Here is a 15,000-nt window from a genome sequence, read left to right on the forward strand (position 1 = left end):
CAGAAATAAAGACTTCTTTATTGACTCATGAGTAACGGGATCTTTTGTATTATACAGAACAAGTTGTAACCCAACGTACTAAATGCGCATCATGTTTTGTTCTTTCACATATTCAGGTATGAAACGATAACAGATGTTAAGCTTTTCTATGATGACTAGATGATCTAGTCTCCATCCAGTTATGGATGTATATAGTTGTCATTGGTTTGACTTGGGGGGAGGTTGTCCTTGGTATTTGGTCCATATATTTAATTGTAATTATCATAATATATTCTAGGTGTAAAAACGTTTGTAGCACTTGAGACATACACTAGCATAAAAATAATTTTGTATTTGTTAAATCATCTATCAAGCCAATTTTTTAAAGTTTCAAACTGAATCTGAATTTCTTGTTTTTGCCGTAAAATGTGCTTCTGAGCTTCATCCCTATGAAGAATGTGTGAACTAAAAGACCCACCCACACATCGAGCTACAATGTGGTGTGTGTACTGTAGTTGTGCGTCACTGTAGTCGATGCTACCAAACAACATAAGGCGTTGCCAAGAGCTGCAAACTTGACAAGGAACAGACAAAATACTACATGTGCTTGTCTGTTCGAATTGGGAACTGTTTACGAGATTTAGTTGTCCTCATTAACCGAGGCTTGCAGTAGTTGATTTACCAGTTTCATTTATCCATCACAGTATCACTGCTTTGTGAATCAGATAGTGAATTCTTTCACTCCAGTTTTTGTGTTTTCTTTGCTTCATTTGGGGAAAACAACCCACTGTGACATCCTGTCGCTGCAGAGACAGGCGATGCAAATGGGAAATAAAAGATGTGAAGACTGCAAGATATGTCAATAAAATGACAGAGAGGTTGTTTGCCCATCTGGATGTGTGTGTACATGTGAATGCTAAAGGGTAGAAGAAGAAATAGTGCTTTACTGATTCCAAATGGAGTTTTCGATCTCTGGCGTTTTGTGTTTAACCGACAGGATGTGTACATAGGTAGCAGGGTGGGTGGATTGTACTGTGAAGAGTGGATCCCATACTGTTACCACTCATTGGAGCTGTGGGATATTGTAAACCACAGTAGGGCAACATGGAAACTGTTAAAACTCCAGCAGAGCAAACAAACATATCCATCAGTGTTGTGGTGAGAGGGACACAGGAAAAGAAATAGGAGGTAAAGAAAAATTTGGGGGCGGATGAAACACAACAGGTTACTCTAGATGCACCTGTGCCGGAGATACTTTAGATCTTTGCTTTGGTGTTTCTAAGCAAGGCACCAATCTGTAGGTAAGTCAAAAACCATAGGGTGGTTTCAGTTTTTACTGTTGGAAGAGGGGGAATATCATAGAAGTGGGTTCCAATCCCTCAAATGGAAAAATTCTCATTTAAAACACAATCCAATCCATTAGCAAGCAACATGGGAAATCATTCAGTTGGAAAATGGGATCCAATCCCCAAATGTGACAAAATGAGGAATCCATTAGCTGGGCTGAATGGGATGTTTTCTTTAAGACAGCCGGCATCAAAGAGCTCAAAGCCCTGAAGAACGACGTGCACTCTAGAGGGTTACTTGTTCAAGCATCGCACATGAGAAGACAGCAACTGCTGGCCACCAAAATCAAGAAATATGTATGTTTATTCATATTGCTATTAGCATTTTTACAGCATTAAAAATATAATACATATGTCTGCTGCAATAAACAAAAAAAGTAAGAACTGAAAGCTGAGGACACAGAGAACTGAGATTGAGATATTTTCACTCTCACTTTAAAAGTGAGCTGAGATGATCTCCACCCTTCGTGGCTCAAGCCCCGAGGAAGAACGCAAATCTTCACAGTGGCCGAACGGCGGTAGTACAGCTTCCGTGTCCATCTGGTGATGCCATAGGGGCCAAAAAGACTTTTTCCCATAGATTTACATTGGTAAAGAGACGTCTGTAACTCAGCATATATATTATTTTAATAATATTATATATATATATTCTAATAGTCCTTTTTTAAATCATTAGGTCCTTAGGGTTGTAAAATGCAGCTGAATCCAGAGTTATTTCCCTTCCTCCGTTCATGGGAATAAGACCCAGACCGCGGGCTGGACCGCGGGCTGGACCGAGGCCGGACCGCGGCTGGACCGAGAATGGACCGAGGATGGACCGCGGGCTGGACCGAGGCTGGACCGCGGGTTGGACCGAGGCTGGACCGAGGCTGGACTGCGGGCTGGACCGAGGCTGGACCGCGGGTTGGACCGCGGGGTGGGAGGCGGAGTTTAAGGAAACGCTATGTGCCTGCTCTACGGGCCCAATGGATGCGGAAGATCGCCGGATGATCCGGGTACTTTATCACTCGGTAGTCGAGCCATTTTGGCTTCATGCTCCACTGAGCAACTCTCACAGGAATGAACGGGAGCCTCCAACGCTGGATCCAGGATCCAGTTCTCTTTATACATCCATCGTGTGGCTGCCACTCTCAAGTACCAACCAAACCATTCCCTGACCGCAAGTTCACTACATCTTCTTCATTTTCTCATCACACACGTAAAGCAACCCACAAAGAATTGGCCGTGAAACAAGTAGAAATAAAATTTATTGATGCACTGGCATACAGTACTTATTTAAGAATTTAATTCCCAAAATGATGTTAAGATAACACCAAATGTCTTTGCAACTTTCAGAACTTGACAGTATTGATGTGACTTAGTCAGCGCTTCAAAAGCATCATATTTTACCACCCATAGCTACGTTTGAGTGAAGAATAAGTGGCTCCAAACAACACGCGTAAGCTGACTCGGTCTGGCAATGCAGCACACAATCACACAATCTTTTTCTCAGCACAAACTTGTTCCACTTCTTTCCTCCATTATCAGGAACATCAAATAAAATTAATTTCCCATTTATGAAAGTATTGAACCACTTCTGCAATGAATGGGGGCTTAATGCCTCGTGATCATACCAGATCCATTTATTATTGAACCTACTGAATGATAATGGGCCTTTCTGAGATCTGGACTCTTCATTCCTGTCCTCCGTTTGTCTTTCCATTAAAGGATGCCTATTAAAACTACAACACTATGTCAGAAAGAGAGACAGAGTGATTAGAAAACAAGGTACAAGAGGAAGAAAGAGATTAGATGTGGGACAGAGGTGATAGAATGAGAGAGAGGATAACAAAGAAATAACATAAACAGAGAAGAAGACGTAATGGGGATAATATAATATAATATAGTATATATATATAAATATATATTGACTTATTATTACCAAATCTCAAATAAGCATAATCAACAAGATCTCTTGAGAAATGCTCAGCCTTTAGGGATGGGTCTTGTGTGTGTGTGCTCGCAGTTTGAGGGGTAAATTGTAAAAATGACTTTAAATAGAATCATATTAATTATTTAGTTAAATAGTTTTGGGGATTTATTTTTATATGGATAAAAAGAAAAAGAAATATACAAGGAAGGCGTATTCCTTAAAATGGAATTTTTATGTTTTATTCCACTAATCTTACACAGATTTGACTCTCAGCTCGGGTGTTGAGAAAGATTTGCTAATGTGCATAATAATAACAATATAAATTCAATAATTCTTGACCAGAGATGTAAGATATTAATCCTGTTTCACTCCGTCAGTAGTAGAGGAGAAGCCCCGTGATATTTTTCTCCCTGGTCCATGAAATCAAAAGAAATGCAGAATCATCGCTTCATGTTTTTATCTTTGGGCACACCTTTGAAGTCAACATTCCCGCTATTTTTGGTCTGTTTTCCTTATTAAGTGCTGACTGTTTGAATCTGTCATCGAGAACAAGAACGATGTATTACATCAAGCTCGTACAGGAAGTGACACGGTCATGATGAAGCTGCTCTTTAAGGCTGGATAGGGCGGGTCTCCCTCACAGCATGGAGCCACAACATTATCAAACGACGAGCACAGAGAAGACAGAATTACAACGTCTAGTAAATACACAGACTCTGATTTAAACACCAGAATATTCACTATACATGATGAGACATTATAACAGTAAAACTGTTTCCAACACGTTATTTATGGAGAACAAACATGAACATGAACCTATTCTAGATATTCATGTCACCTGACAATGAAGGCAATATACACCTATACAAAGCTTGACACATACTGACACAACCATGAAGATCCTGACTGTTTACTGTACGACACACACTGACACCCACACAGGCTGCAGAACGCAGGATGGAATGATACTGTACATCATTCACCGACTACAAAATGCACAGCTATACCTCACAGTATATAGAAGTGCAGCAGAGAGTGTGTGTGTGTGTGTGTGTGTGTGTGTGTGTGTGTGTGTGTGTGTGTGTGTGTATCCAGGTGAGAAGCTGAGCCGCCCACCATGCTGTACCTCACTAATCATCCTGCCGGGCCACAGCTCTCTCTAGTCTGTCCTAGTCTGTGGTGCAGCCTCCGTCTCTCTCTCTCTTTATTTGATGCTGCTGTATCTCCATCTCTTCCCTACTCTCTCATTCTGTCACTTTCAGTTTGCTTCTCCACACCTCAGCGTTCTCTTCTCTCCCACCTTGTCCTTGTTCTGTTATCTCAACTCATGTTTAGTCACCCCGCTTGGCTTTCTCTCTCTCTATATGTCATTCTCTCTCACACCCACACACCCATCGTCATGACACCCCCGATCTCATCCTCATTGCATCTCCTCGTATCCCATCCTTTCTTCCTCCCTTCCTGTCTCTTCCCAGACCCCATCCTTCCCCTTCTCTCTTCCCCTCCTGCGTGCATGTGTGCATGCATGTGTGCATCTCAATGTGTCCTGCACAGTCAACAGCTAATTAATCACTCAGATCTTCCTGCTAAATCAACTCAAGGTGGTCGAAGGAGCACAGAGAGAGAGATGATGATGCTGAGACATTATCAGCCGCACTAACGCTGCTTGTACACAGACAGATGTTGTGACACTGCAACAGACAGATGTTGTAACACTGTACACAGACAGATGTTGTGACACTGTACACAGACAGATGTTGTGACACTGTACATAGACAGATGTTGTAACACTGCACACAGACAGATGTTGTGACACTGCACATAGACAGATGTTGTAACACTGCACACAGACAGATGTTGATACACTGCACACAGACAGATGTTGTACCACTGTACACAGACAGATGTTGTAACACTGTACATAGACAGATGTTGTACTACTGCACACAGACAGATGTTGTGACACTGTACACAGACAGATGTTGTTACACTGCACACAGACAGATGTTGTAACACTGTACACAGACAGATGTTGTGACACTGTACACAGACAGATGTTGTACCACTGTACACAGACAGATGTTGTAACACTGTACATAGACAGATGTTGTACCACTGTACACTGACTGATGTTGTTACACTGTACACAGACAGATGTTGTAACACTGTACACAAACAGATGTTGTGACACTGTACACAGACAGATGTTGTACCACTGTACACAGACAGATGTTGTGACACTGTACACAGACAGATGTTGTGACACTGTACACAGACAGATGTTGTAACACTGCGCACACAGACAGATGTTGTAACACTGCGCACACAGACAGATGTTGTGACACTGTACATAGACAGATGTTGTAACACTGTACACAAACAGATGTTGTGACACTGTACACAGACAGATGTTGTACCACTGTACACAGACAGATGTTGTAACACTGTACACAGACAGATGTTGTACCACTGTACACAGACAGATGTTGTACCACTGTACATAGACAGATGTTGTACTACTGCACACAGACAGATGTTGTGACACTGTACACTGACTGATGTTGTAACACTGTACACAGACAGATGTTGTACCACTGTACACAGACAGATGTTGTAACACTGTACATAGACAGATGTTGTACTACTGCACACAGACAGATGTTGTGACACTGTACACTGACAGATGTTGTGACACTGTACACAGACAGATGTTGTTACACTGCACACAGACAGATGTTGTAACACTGTACACAGACAGATGTTGTGACACTGTACACAGACAGATGTTGTACCACTGTATACAGACTGATGTTGTGACACTGTACACAGACAGATGTTGTGACACTGTACACAGACAGATGTTGTACCACTGTACACAGACAGATGTTGTAACACTGTACACAGACAGATGTTGAAACACCAAAAGGCGGAGATGTCCCTTTTGTGACTCTAGATGATAAAACGTGATTCATTCCTGAAAATACATATATATATATATATATATATATATACGTATATATATATATATATTGGTTTTTTTTCGTGCAATTAATTCGCACATCAATATATTTTCGAATAGTTTATTTTGTCATTAATACTTTCACACAGAATGTGAATATTAAACGGCGTAAAGGCTACAGAATATTTCCAGAACAAGGTTGATTTTCTGAGCTTTTGCTTCGCGAATGAAGTCATCAACCAATCACCGAATGAGTTGTGCCTCCATTTATGATTCATAACAACACAAAAGCTGTGTAGTCCAAAACTTTATTACTCCTTTCAACCTTGACAAAGGAAGCGCAGATCAGATCCACTCCTTCCATTTTTACCTTTCAGAATAAAAGCCAGAGACATATAATATTTGCAGGCAAGTATTTAGCATTTTCCTGTCATTTATTCGTCATGCCCCCCCGGTGTGTAAAGGCCTTTATGGGTGTATTTAATCAAACTAATTTACTGAAGATAAGGAAGTCTGTTGTCGGTACCAAAACTCAGGAACTGGATTTGTACCGGCATTAAAGATGTTCAAACAATACCCAGCCCTATTCACGCGAGCTCTCCACCTGATCATGATGTGCAGGTGAAACATGTCAAGACCGCTGAGTTCTCATCAATAAGACACAAAAGATGGCCTCCGTTACATTTTATCAACACATACATACAAACCTCTGAACTTATTGGAGGTGCTTTTAAAGGTTGGCGGCAAACTGAGTTAAAACAACACGTTAAAAGAGTCTGACCTTTGAGTGCAGCCACCTCGGTGTATGTAGGAAGATCGAGTGTTCACACCCGGTATTAACATGCGTCCTCAGTGATCGGATCACTAGTGGACAGCTCTGAGTACAGGTGTGAACGCACTCAAGACGCATTGAAGAAGCATTGAGATCGGATCTTTCAGACCACATTCAGAGGTGGTCACATATGACCACATTCTTTTTAGCAGTGTGAAGTGAATGCTATGCCTACTCATCTGATGTCCAGCTGGGATCCGAGGGATCACCGCGCCCCTCAGGTAAATAAACAGGCAGACAGGGCGCTTCTCAGCGTGGAAACGTCCTCTGTGCTCCACTGTATGACTAGGCACGCAAAGTGCATTATTATCATCCTGTCGGAGATCTGTCGGTGTTTTTGTTCCGCTGCTTTGCGCGGAGCTGACACCCGACCGCCCGCCTGTTCTCTGTCCTCTCGGCTCTCTGGAGCTCTGCACCCCTACAGGCTGTTGTCTGGCTAAAGCCCCAGGGACCGCCGGTACAATAGCCTTTTATCTTGATGTTAATACAATGTACCAGATTCACGAATATGTAGGATATTACTACTGATATTCATGTAATATTACATCACAACGGCTGCTGTATCAGCCGTGTGTTTACTACGTGTTTATTTGCATATAGAGCGGGGAAGTGAGATCAGATCACAAGTGGTCACTGAAGACGCATGTAGAGACGCGTTCTAATGCCAGGTGTGAACAGACGTACTTAAAGCTGTCCACTTGTGATCGGATCACTGAGGACGCATGTTAATACCAGGTGTGAACAGGGCCTATGATACACAGTGCTGCATTGTAATGAGCACCCTGACCTATGGAGGAGCGCCTTGCTCTTGCTAGAGGAAAACACAACTGTATCGGTGATCGACACCTACCTGTCATGCCTGGAGGCGTTTTCAAGAATTTCCCGTTGAAGTTTTGAATCACCACGTCACACTTCTCTGTCGACTCCATCCTGACGGAGAGAGAGAGAGAGAGACAGACTTCTGTTACTATTCAACATGCACAAAAGGAGCTGTGGTTCTTTAAGAAGTGTGAATGTGCTATTTGTGGAGATGTTGGCATGTTAATGTGTCCCGCGATATGATAAGTACATTTAAGGCCTGCCTATTGTGCTGGTTTGTCTGTGCGTGACTGAGCAAAACGCCCGAGGTACTGTAGGGCTGTGCATGTGTGCGTTTGTGTGTCTGCGTGTTTTCTATGGGGTTTCCTCTCCTTTGTCCGGGTTTAAAAGCTCCATTCAGTCTGATCTGTTGTGTGTCATGTCCTCTTTGTCTGCCCCCATTCAGCTCTGCTCACCCAATCACAGCTCAATGACTAATTGCCTGCTTGATAAGCAAAAGCCTGTGTGTGTGTGTGTGTGTGTGTGTGTGTGTGTGTGTGTGTGTGTGTGTGTGTGTGTGTGTGTGTGTGTGTGTGTGTGTGTGTGTGTGTGTGTGTGTGAGAGAGAGAAAACTGTGACATGACAGAGGAACTGTGTGCATGTGGTATGTGAGCATGCATGTGTCTGTGTGTGTCGTTGGGTTTTCTACACACAGCCAGTGACCCTGAACGGAGCCCCGACTGCATTTTAATCACTGACACACTCCACGGTGTAACTGAGAGGACCACACACACACACACACACACAGAGAGGAGGGTGAAGAGGCCAAAGGTAGAGGAATGTGCGGATATATCATCACAGTGGATTTCCTTTGGTTTTAAATGGCAGGAGTGAACTCCGGGTGACGGTGCCTCTAGGAACTGAAGAGATGAATAACTGTGAATCTGTGTTATGTTGTTCCTGATGAGTAATTATAGTTTGTCCAGCAAAAGCCAACATTTAAATACATCTGAATGTGATCGACAATTGGCATGTAAGATTCAGCAGCAACAGAAAATCACAGCTGACGGTGGGAAATGTGACATCAGTTCCAGTTTGTGAACACGCGGAGTCGTCTCTCTCCGTGCATACCTAGCGAAGCCGACTCCTCTGCTCAGGCCGTTGGCGTCCCTCAGTATCCGTGTGGAAATGACGTGACCGAAGGGCTTCAGCATGTTCTCCAGCTCCTGCTCGTCCATGGACAGCGGCAGGTTGGAGATGTAAAGGTTGGTGGGGTCCTGCTCCTGTTGCTGTTGGGAGAGACAGAAGATGTGGACATCAGTAGTTATCACCTAGGGCTGTCAGTCCATTAGGGTTAGGGTTAGGACGCTTTTATGCTATTTATTCTTAATAATCAATCACTGTTCTCTGATAGATCAACAGTTCATATGCATAGAAATGGCCTGTGACGGTGAATGGTACAGATATTGGATTCATCCTCACTTGTGCAGCAAAACAGTTATTTTCCTTTTAAGTGTGTAAAATGCCCAAACTGAAGTAAGAAAAATAAAAAAGGTTACCATAAGCCTCCCCTAGAAGCTGGTTCTGCAGCAGTGAGTGCATTAAAGGTTAACGCAGTGCCATTCAAGTTCTTTATTTCCATATTTATGACTGAATATCCAACCTCAAAAATATCTGTGAATTTAACTCAAGTGGCAAACTCTCTGAAAAGAGGAATAAACATGTCATTGAAGAGGCAGCGCACCGGCTTCACACTCGGAACCCCTGAAGCAATAAGGAAACCCCCTCCGGATTCATACATGTGAGCTGAGCTGAACCGAGCTGAACCGAGGGAACTGAGCTGAACCGAGCTGAACCGAGCTGAACCGAGGGAACTGAGCTGAACCGAGATGAACCGAGCTGAACCGAGGGAACCGAGCTGAACCGAGCTGAAGGGCTGGACCGAGCTGAAGGGCTGGACCGAGCTGAACTGAGGGAACTGAGCTGAACCGAGCTGAAGGGCTGGACCGAGCTGAACCGAGGGAACTGAGCTGAACCGAGCTGAGCCCAGCTGAACCGAGACGAACCGAGACGAACCGAGACGAACCGAGGGAATTGAGCTGAACCGAGCCGAATCGAGGCGAACCGAGCTGAACCGAGGGAACTGAGCTGAACCGAGCTGAACTGAGCTGGACCGAGCTGAACCGAGGGAACTGAACTGAACCGAGCTGAACTATCTATCTATCTATCTATCTATCTATCTATCTATCTATCTATCTATCTATCAGAAAGCTCTTCATATTAAACAGTAGTGTTTCACATGTTTTATATTCCTCTAATATCTCATGGGCACAATCCCAAGCAGCAGAAACGCAGAGGGAATGGGACACTGGTGGTACGGTGGATTCTACGTATAGTGTGTGCTATACTGTATACTTCATATTATATGGTAAGTGTCCACAATGTTTAGTTTTATTTTGGTGCTATGGCAAACAACTATATACTGTATGTGTGATATATGTATGTGTGATATACTGTATGTGTGATATACTGTATGTGTGATATACTGTATGTGTGATATATGTATGTGTGATATATGTATGTGTGATATATGTATGTATGCATGTGAGTGTTTTTGAGTGAATACTTTGTGACAAAAAGCTGAGCATAAATATTCCCTTTATCCATGGAGGCTTTTCCTTTGCATGCACCGGAGCCGTTTGATTTCAGGAGTGGGAGTTCCGAGTCTGGCCGACTGTGACCGAAGCCATCTATGTAATCAGTGACTCAGAAGAAGCAGAACAGCTCCGGTGAACAAGTCTGAAATATTTTACCTTTCTCTCTGAGTCTGAATATCTCTCTGAGTCCGCAGGGATTCTCCTTTGGCAGAGTGTCCAACACACTGAGTGGCACAGTTGTCTTCCCACACAGGGCAACTGGCTTTCAATGTAATCTTTTACATTTTGCGTGCGCGCTTGCACGTGCGTGCATGCATTTATGCAAGCAGCAACATCTAAGGGGTAGAGTCATATGTAACAGCTGTTGAATCTGTAATTGATCTTCCTTAAAAAGTTACGTCACTGAGATCATCGAGGGCTTTTACTTGCACCACAGACGTGGTTGAGCTAGAGTTTCACTGCTGTTTATATCACAGGTCAGGTTTTAAACCAACAGCCAGGTACCCACATGAATACCGATCATTCCTCCTGTTCAAACAGGCAATTAGAAGATTCCTGCCTAATGCATCACATTAGCTGGAAATAAACCTTTGGATGCATTTTTGTGCAGAACGACGATCGTCACTTCTATTAAGATAAGATAAGATGAACCTTTATTAATCCCCAGAGGGAAACTAAGGTGTCAAAGCAGCAACATCAGCAAACAGAGTGAATCACAGGAGAGGTAAAGGTAAACAAAAATTATAAAGACAATAATAGAGATATAAAAGATACAGAGTGAATGGGTGAACATAGTGTGTACAGTCCGTCAATAAATAAATGTAGAATGTGCAATAAATAAATGTAATATGTACATATGTGCAGTCAGCAATAAAGTGGTAAATAGGATGTATAATGTAAAGTGAGTGTAAAGTGCGCCAGTGGTTAGAGTCCAAGATGGTTGCAGATAGTGCATGTTAATTTCTTAATTATTGGAAGCCCATAAGGAGGATCTCTTCATGTCCAGTATGAACAAGAGGAATGATTACAGCAAGCACAACCTGTTTCAAAGGCCCTGTCTGTTCACCCGAGGAGCTCAGTGAGACCCCGCGGACCCCGCGGACCCCAGCGGGAGGTCAGTAGAGTAGGCTGTCCTTAATGTGGCCCAGGACACATTCACTACACACTGCTAAAATAAGCTGGCCCTATGTGACCCTATGTGACCCTAAACATATCTACATGATGTAATCAAACATGTCTAAGTGATGTAATCAAACATGTCTACGTGATGTTATCAAACATGTTTACATGATGTTATCACACATGTCTACATGATGTAATCAAACATGGATACGTGATGTAATCAAACATGTCTATGTGATGTTATCAAACAGGTCTACATGATGTAATCAAACATGTCTACGTGATGTAATCAAACATGTCTACATGATGTTATCAAACATGTCTACATGATGTAATCAAACATGTCTACATGATGTAATCAAACATGTTTACGTGATGTAATCAAACATGATTACGTGATGTAATCAAACATGGATACGTGATGTAATCAAACATGTCTACATGATGTAATCAAACATGGATACGTGATGTAATCAAACATGTCTACATGATGTAATCAAACATGGATACGTGATGTAATCAAACATGTCTAAGTGATGTAATCAAACATGTCTACGTGATGTTATCAAACATGTTTACATGATGTTATCACACATGTCTACATGATGTAATCAAACATGTCTACATGATGTAATCAAACATGTCTACATGATGTAATCAAACATGTTTACATGATGTAATCAAACATGTTTACGTGATGTAATCAAACATGGATACGTGATGTAATCAAACATGTCTACATGATGTAATCAAACATGGATACGTGATGTAATCAAACATGTCTACGTGATGTAATCAAACATGTTTACGTGATGTAATCAAACATGTCTACGTGATGTAATCAAACATGTCTACATGATGTAATCAAACATGTCTACGTGATGTTATCAAACATGTCTACATGATGTTATCAAACATGTCTACATGATGTAATCAAACATGTCTACGTGATGTTATCAAACATGTCTACGTGATGTAATCAAACATGTCTACGTGATGTAATCAAACATGTCTACGTGATGTTATCACACATGTCTACATGATGTAATCAAACATGGATACGTGATGTAATCAAACATCATGTAACATGTTTACATGATGTAATCAAACATGTCTATGTGATGTTATCAAACAGGTCTACATGATGTAATCAAACATGTCTACATGATGTAATCAAACATGTCTACGTGATGTAATCAAACATGTCTACGTGATGTAATCAAACATGTCTACATGATGTTATCAAACATGTCTACATGATGTTATCAAACATGTCTACATGATGTAATCAAACATGTCTACGTGATGTAATCAAACATGTCTACATGATGTAATCAAACATGTTTACGTGATGTAATCAAACATGTCTACGTGATGTAATCAAACATGTCTACATGATGTAATCAAACATGTTTACATGATGTAATCAAACATGTCTACATGATGTAATCAAACATGTTTACGTGATGTAATCAAACATGTTTACGTGATGTAATCAAACATGGATACGTGATGTAATCAAACATGATTACGTGATGTAATCAAACATGGATACGTGATGTAATCAAACATGTCTACATGATGTAATCAAACATGTCTACATGATGTAATCAAACATGTTTACGTGATGTAATCAAACATGTTTACGTGATGTAATCAAACATGGATACGTGATGTAATCAAACATGTCTACATGATGTAATCAAACATGGATACGTGATGTAATCAAACATGTCTACGTGATGTAATCAAACATGTTTACGTGATGTAATCAAACATGTCTACGTGATGTAATCAAACATGTCTACGTGATGTAATCAAACATGTCTACGTGATGTTATCAAACATGTCTACATGATGTTATCAAACATGTCTACATGATGTAATCAAACATGTCTACGTGATGTTATCAAACATGTCTACGTGATGTAATCAAACATGTCTACGTGATGTAATCAAACATGTCCACGTGATGTAATCAAACATGTCCACGTGATGTAATCAAACATGTCTACGTGATGTAATCAAACATGTCCACGTGATGTAATCAAACATGTCCACGTGATGTAATCAAACATGTCTACGTGATGTAATCAAACATGTCTACGTGATGTAATCAAACATGTCCACGTGATGTAATCAAACATGTCCACGTGATGTAATCAAACATGTCTACGTGATGTAATCAAACATGTCTACGTGATGTTATCAAACATGTCTACATGATGTAATCAAACATGTCTACGTGATGTAATCAAACATGTCTACGTGATGTTATCAAACATGTCTACATGATGTAATCAAACATGTCTACATGATGTAATCAAACATCATGTAACATGTTTACATGATATAATCAAACATGTCTACGTGATGTAATCAAACATGTCTACATGATGTTATCAAACATGTCTACATGATGTTATCAAACATGTCTACATGATGTAATCAAACATGTCTACGTGATGTAATCAAACATGTCCACGTGATGTAATCAAACATGTCCACGTGATGTAATCAAACATGTCTACGTGATGTAATCAAACATGTCTACGTGATGTAATCAAACATGTCTACGTGATGTAATCAAACATGTCCACGTGATGTAATCAAACATGTCTACGTGATGTAATCAAACATGGATACGTGATGTAATCAAACATGTCTACATGATGTAATCAAACATGTCTACATGATGTGATCAAACATGTTTATATGAATTTATATTAACATGTCTACATGCTCTACTGTACTATTCTTTCAGACAGGGTTAGAGTTAATGTTTTATTTTGCAAACTTTACATGAAATGGTTGAACGCATGGTGTGTGACCTTCTCATTATCATACAGACATATCTGACTACACTGTGATATATTCTGGTTGGCAAAGACCCGAACAGTTGCCTCATGGGACCCAGTTTATACCCAGTGACAAACTGCAGCCCAGTGTGGTTAGAATCAGTGGGATTGTGCTATGCACAATAAGAAATAATGGCTTAATAAGGCCTGGGTTGAAAAGGACATTTATATACTCGGTTACTGTGAGAAACCGTTACAATAAAAAGACAACTTTAAGGCTCTACAAAAATGTGAATACCCAAGAGAAGATTCAGCAGTGAAACACTGTCTAAAGCTAATAAGGCTAAAGCTCATAAAGGTACCAATGCACATCCAAGTTACAGGAATCACTGAAGTAACTAAAACACATCCATCGCCGTGTCACACTGACTCGTAAGTTACACGTCTCTGAGTTTCTGTCACTCAAACAAATGAGCTCCAGAGCACACCTGAGGCTATACTTTAAACTCTTACTGTGGCTGTGGACTTTGTCATTATCAACAATAACTTACTAAACTAGACACAAATGATTTCAGTTTCCAGTCCAGAGTTACTCTG

The 15,000-nt window shown here is 41.1% G+C and overlaps 1 protein-coding gene and 1 long non-coding RNA gene across 9 annotated transcripts in view; both read right to left on the reverse strand.

Annotated features, from left to right (window-relative positions):
* LOC141778290 (RNA-binding motif, single-stranded-interacting protein 3-like) overlaps positions 1-15,000 on the reverse strand; it is a 218,490-nt gene that overhangs the window by 37,484 nt on the left and 166,006 nt on the right. For all 8 annotated transcript variants that reach the window (XM_074652467.1, XM_074652473.1, XM_074652472.1 and 5 more), the window contains 2 exons: positions 8,958-9,115; positions 7,879-7,958 (listed from right to left, as the gene is read on the reverse strand). In XM_074652467.1, the coding sequence (XP_074508568.1) occupies positions 7,879-7,958; positions 8,958-9,115 (238 nt within the window). The remainder of the gene's footprint in view (positions 1-7,878; positions 7,959-8,957; positions 9,116-15,000) is intronic.
* LOC141778293 (uncharacterized) lies at positions 9,123-12,733 on the reverse strand. Its single transcript, XR_012596041.1, has 3 exons — positions 10,915-12,733; positions 9,834-10,853; positions 9,123-9,700 (listed from the first exon to the last, which is right to left on the reverse strand). It is a non-coding gene; the product is annotated as an uncharacterized LOC141778293 (long non-coding RNA).

This window comes from Sebastes fasciatus, chromosome 12 (genome assembly GCF_043250625.1).
Source record: "Sebastes fasciatus isolate fSebFas1 chromosome 12, fSebFas1.pri, whole genome shotgun sequence".
NCBI lineage: Eukaryota > Metazoa > Chordata > Actinopteri > Perciformes > Sebastidae > Sebastes > Sebastes fasciatus.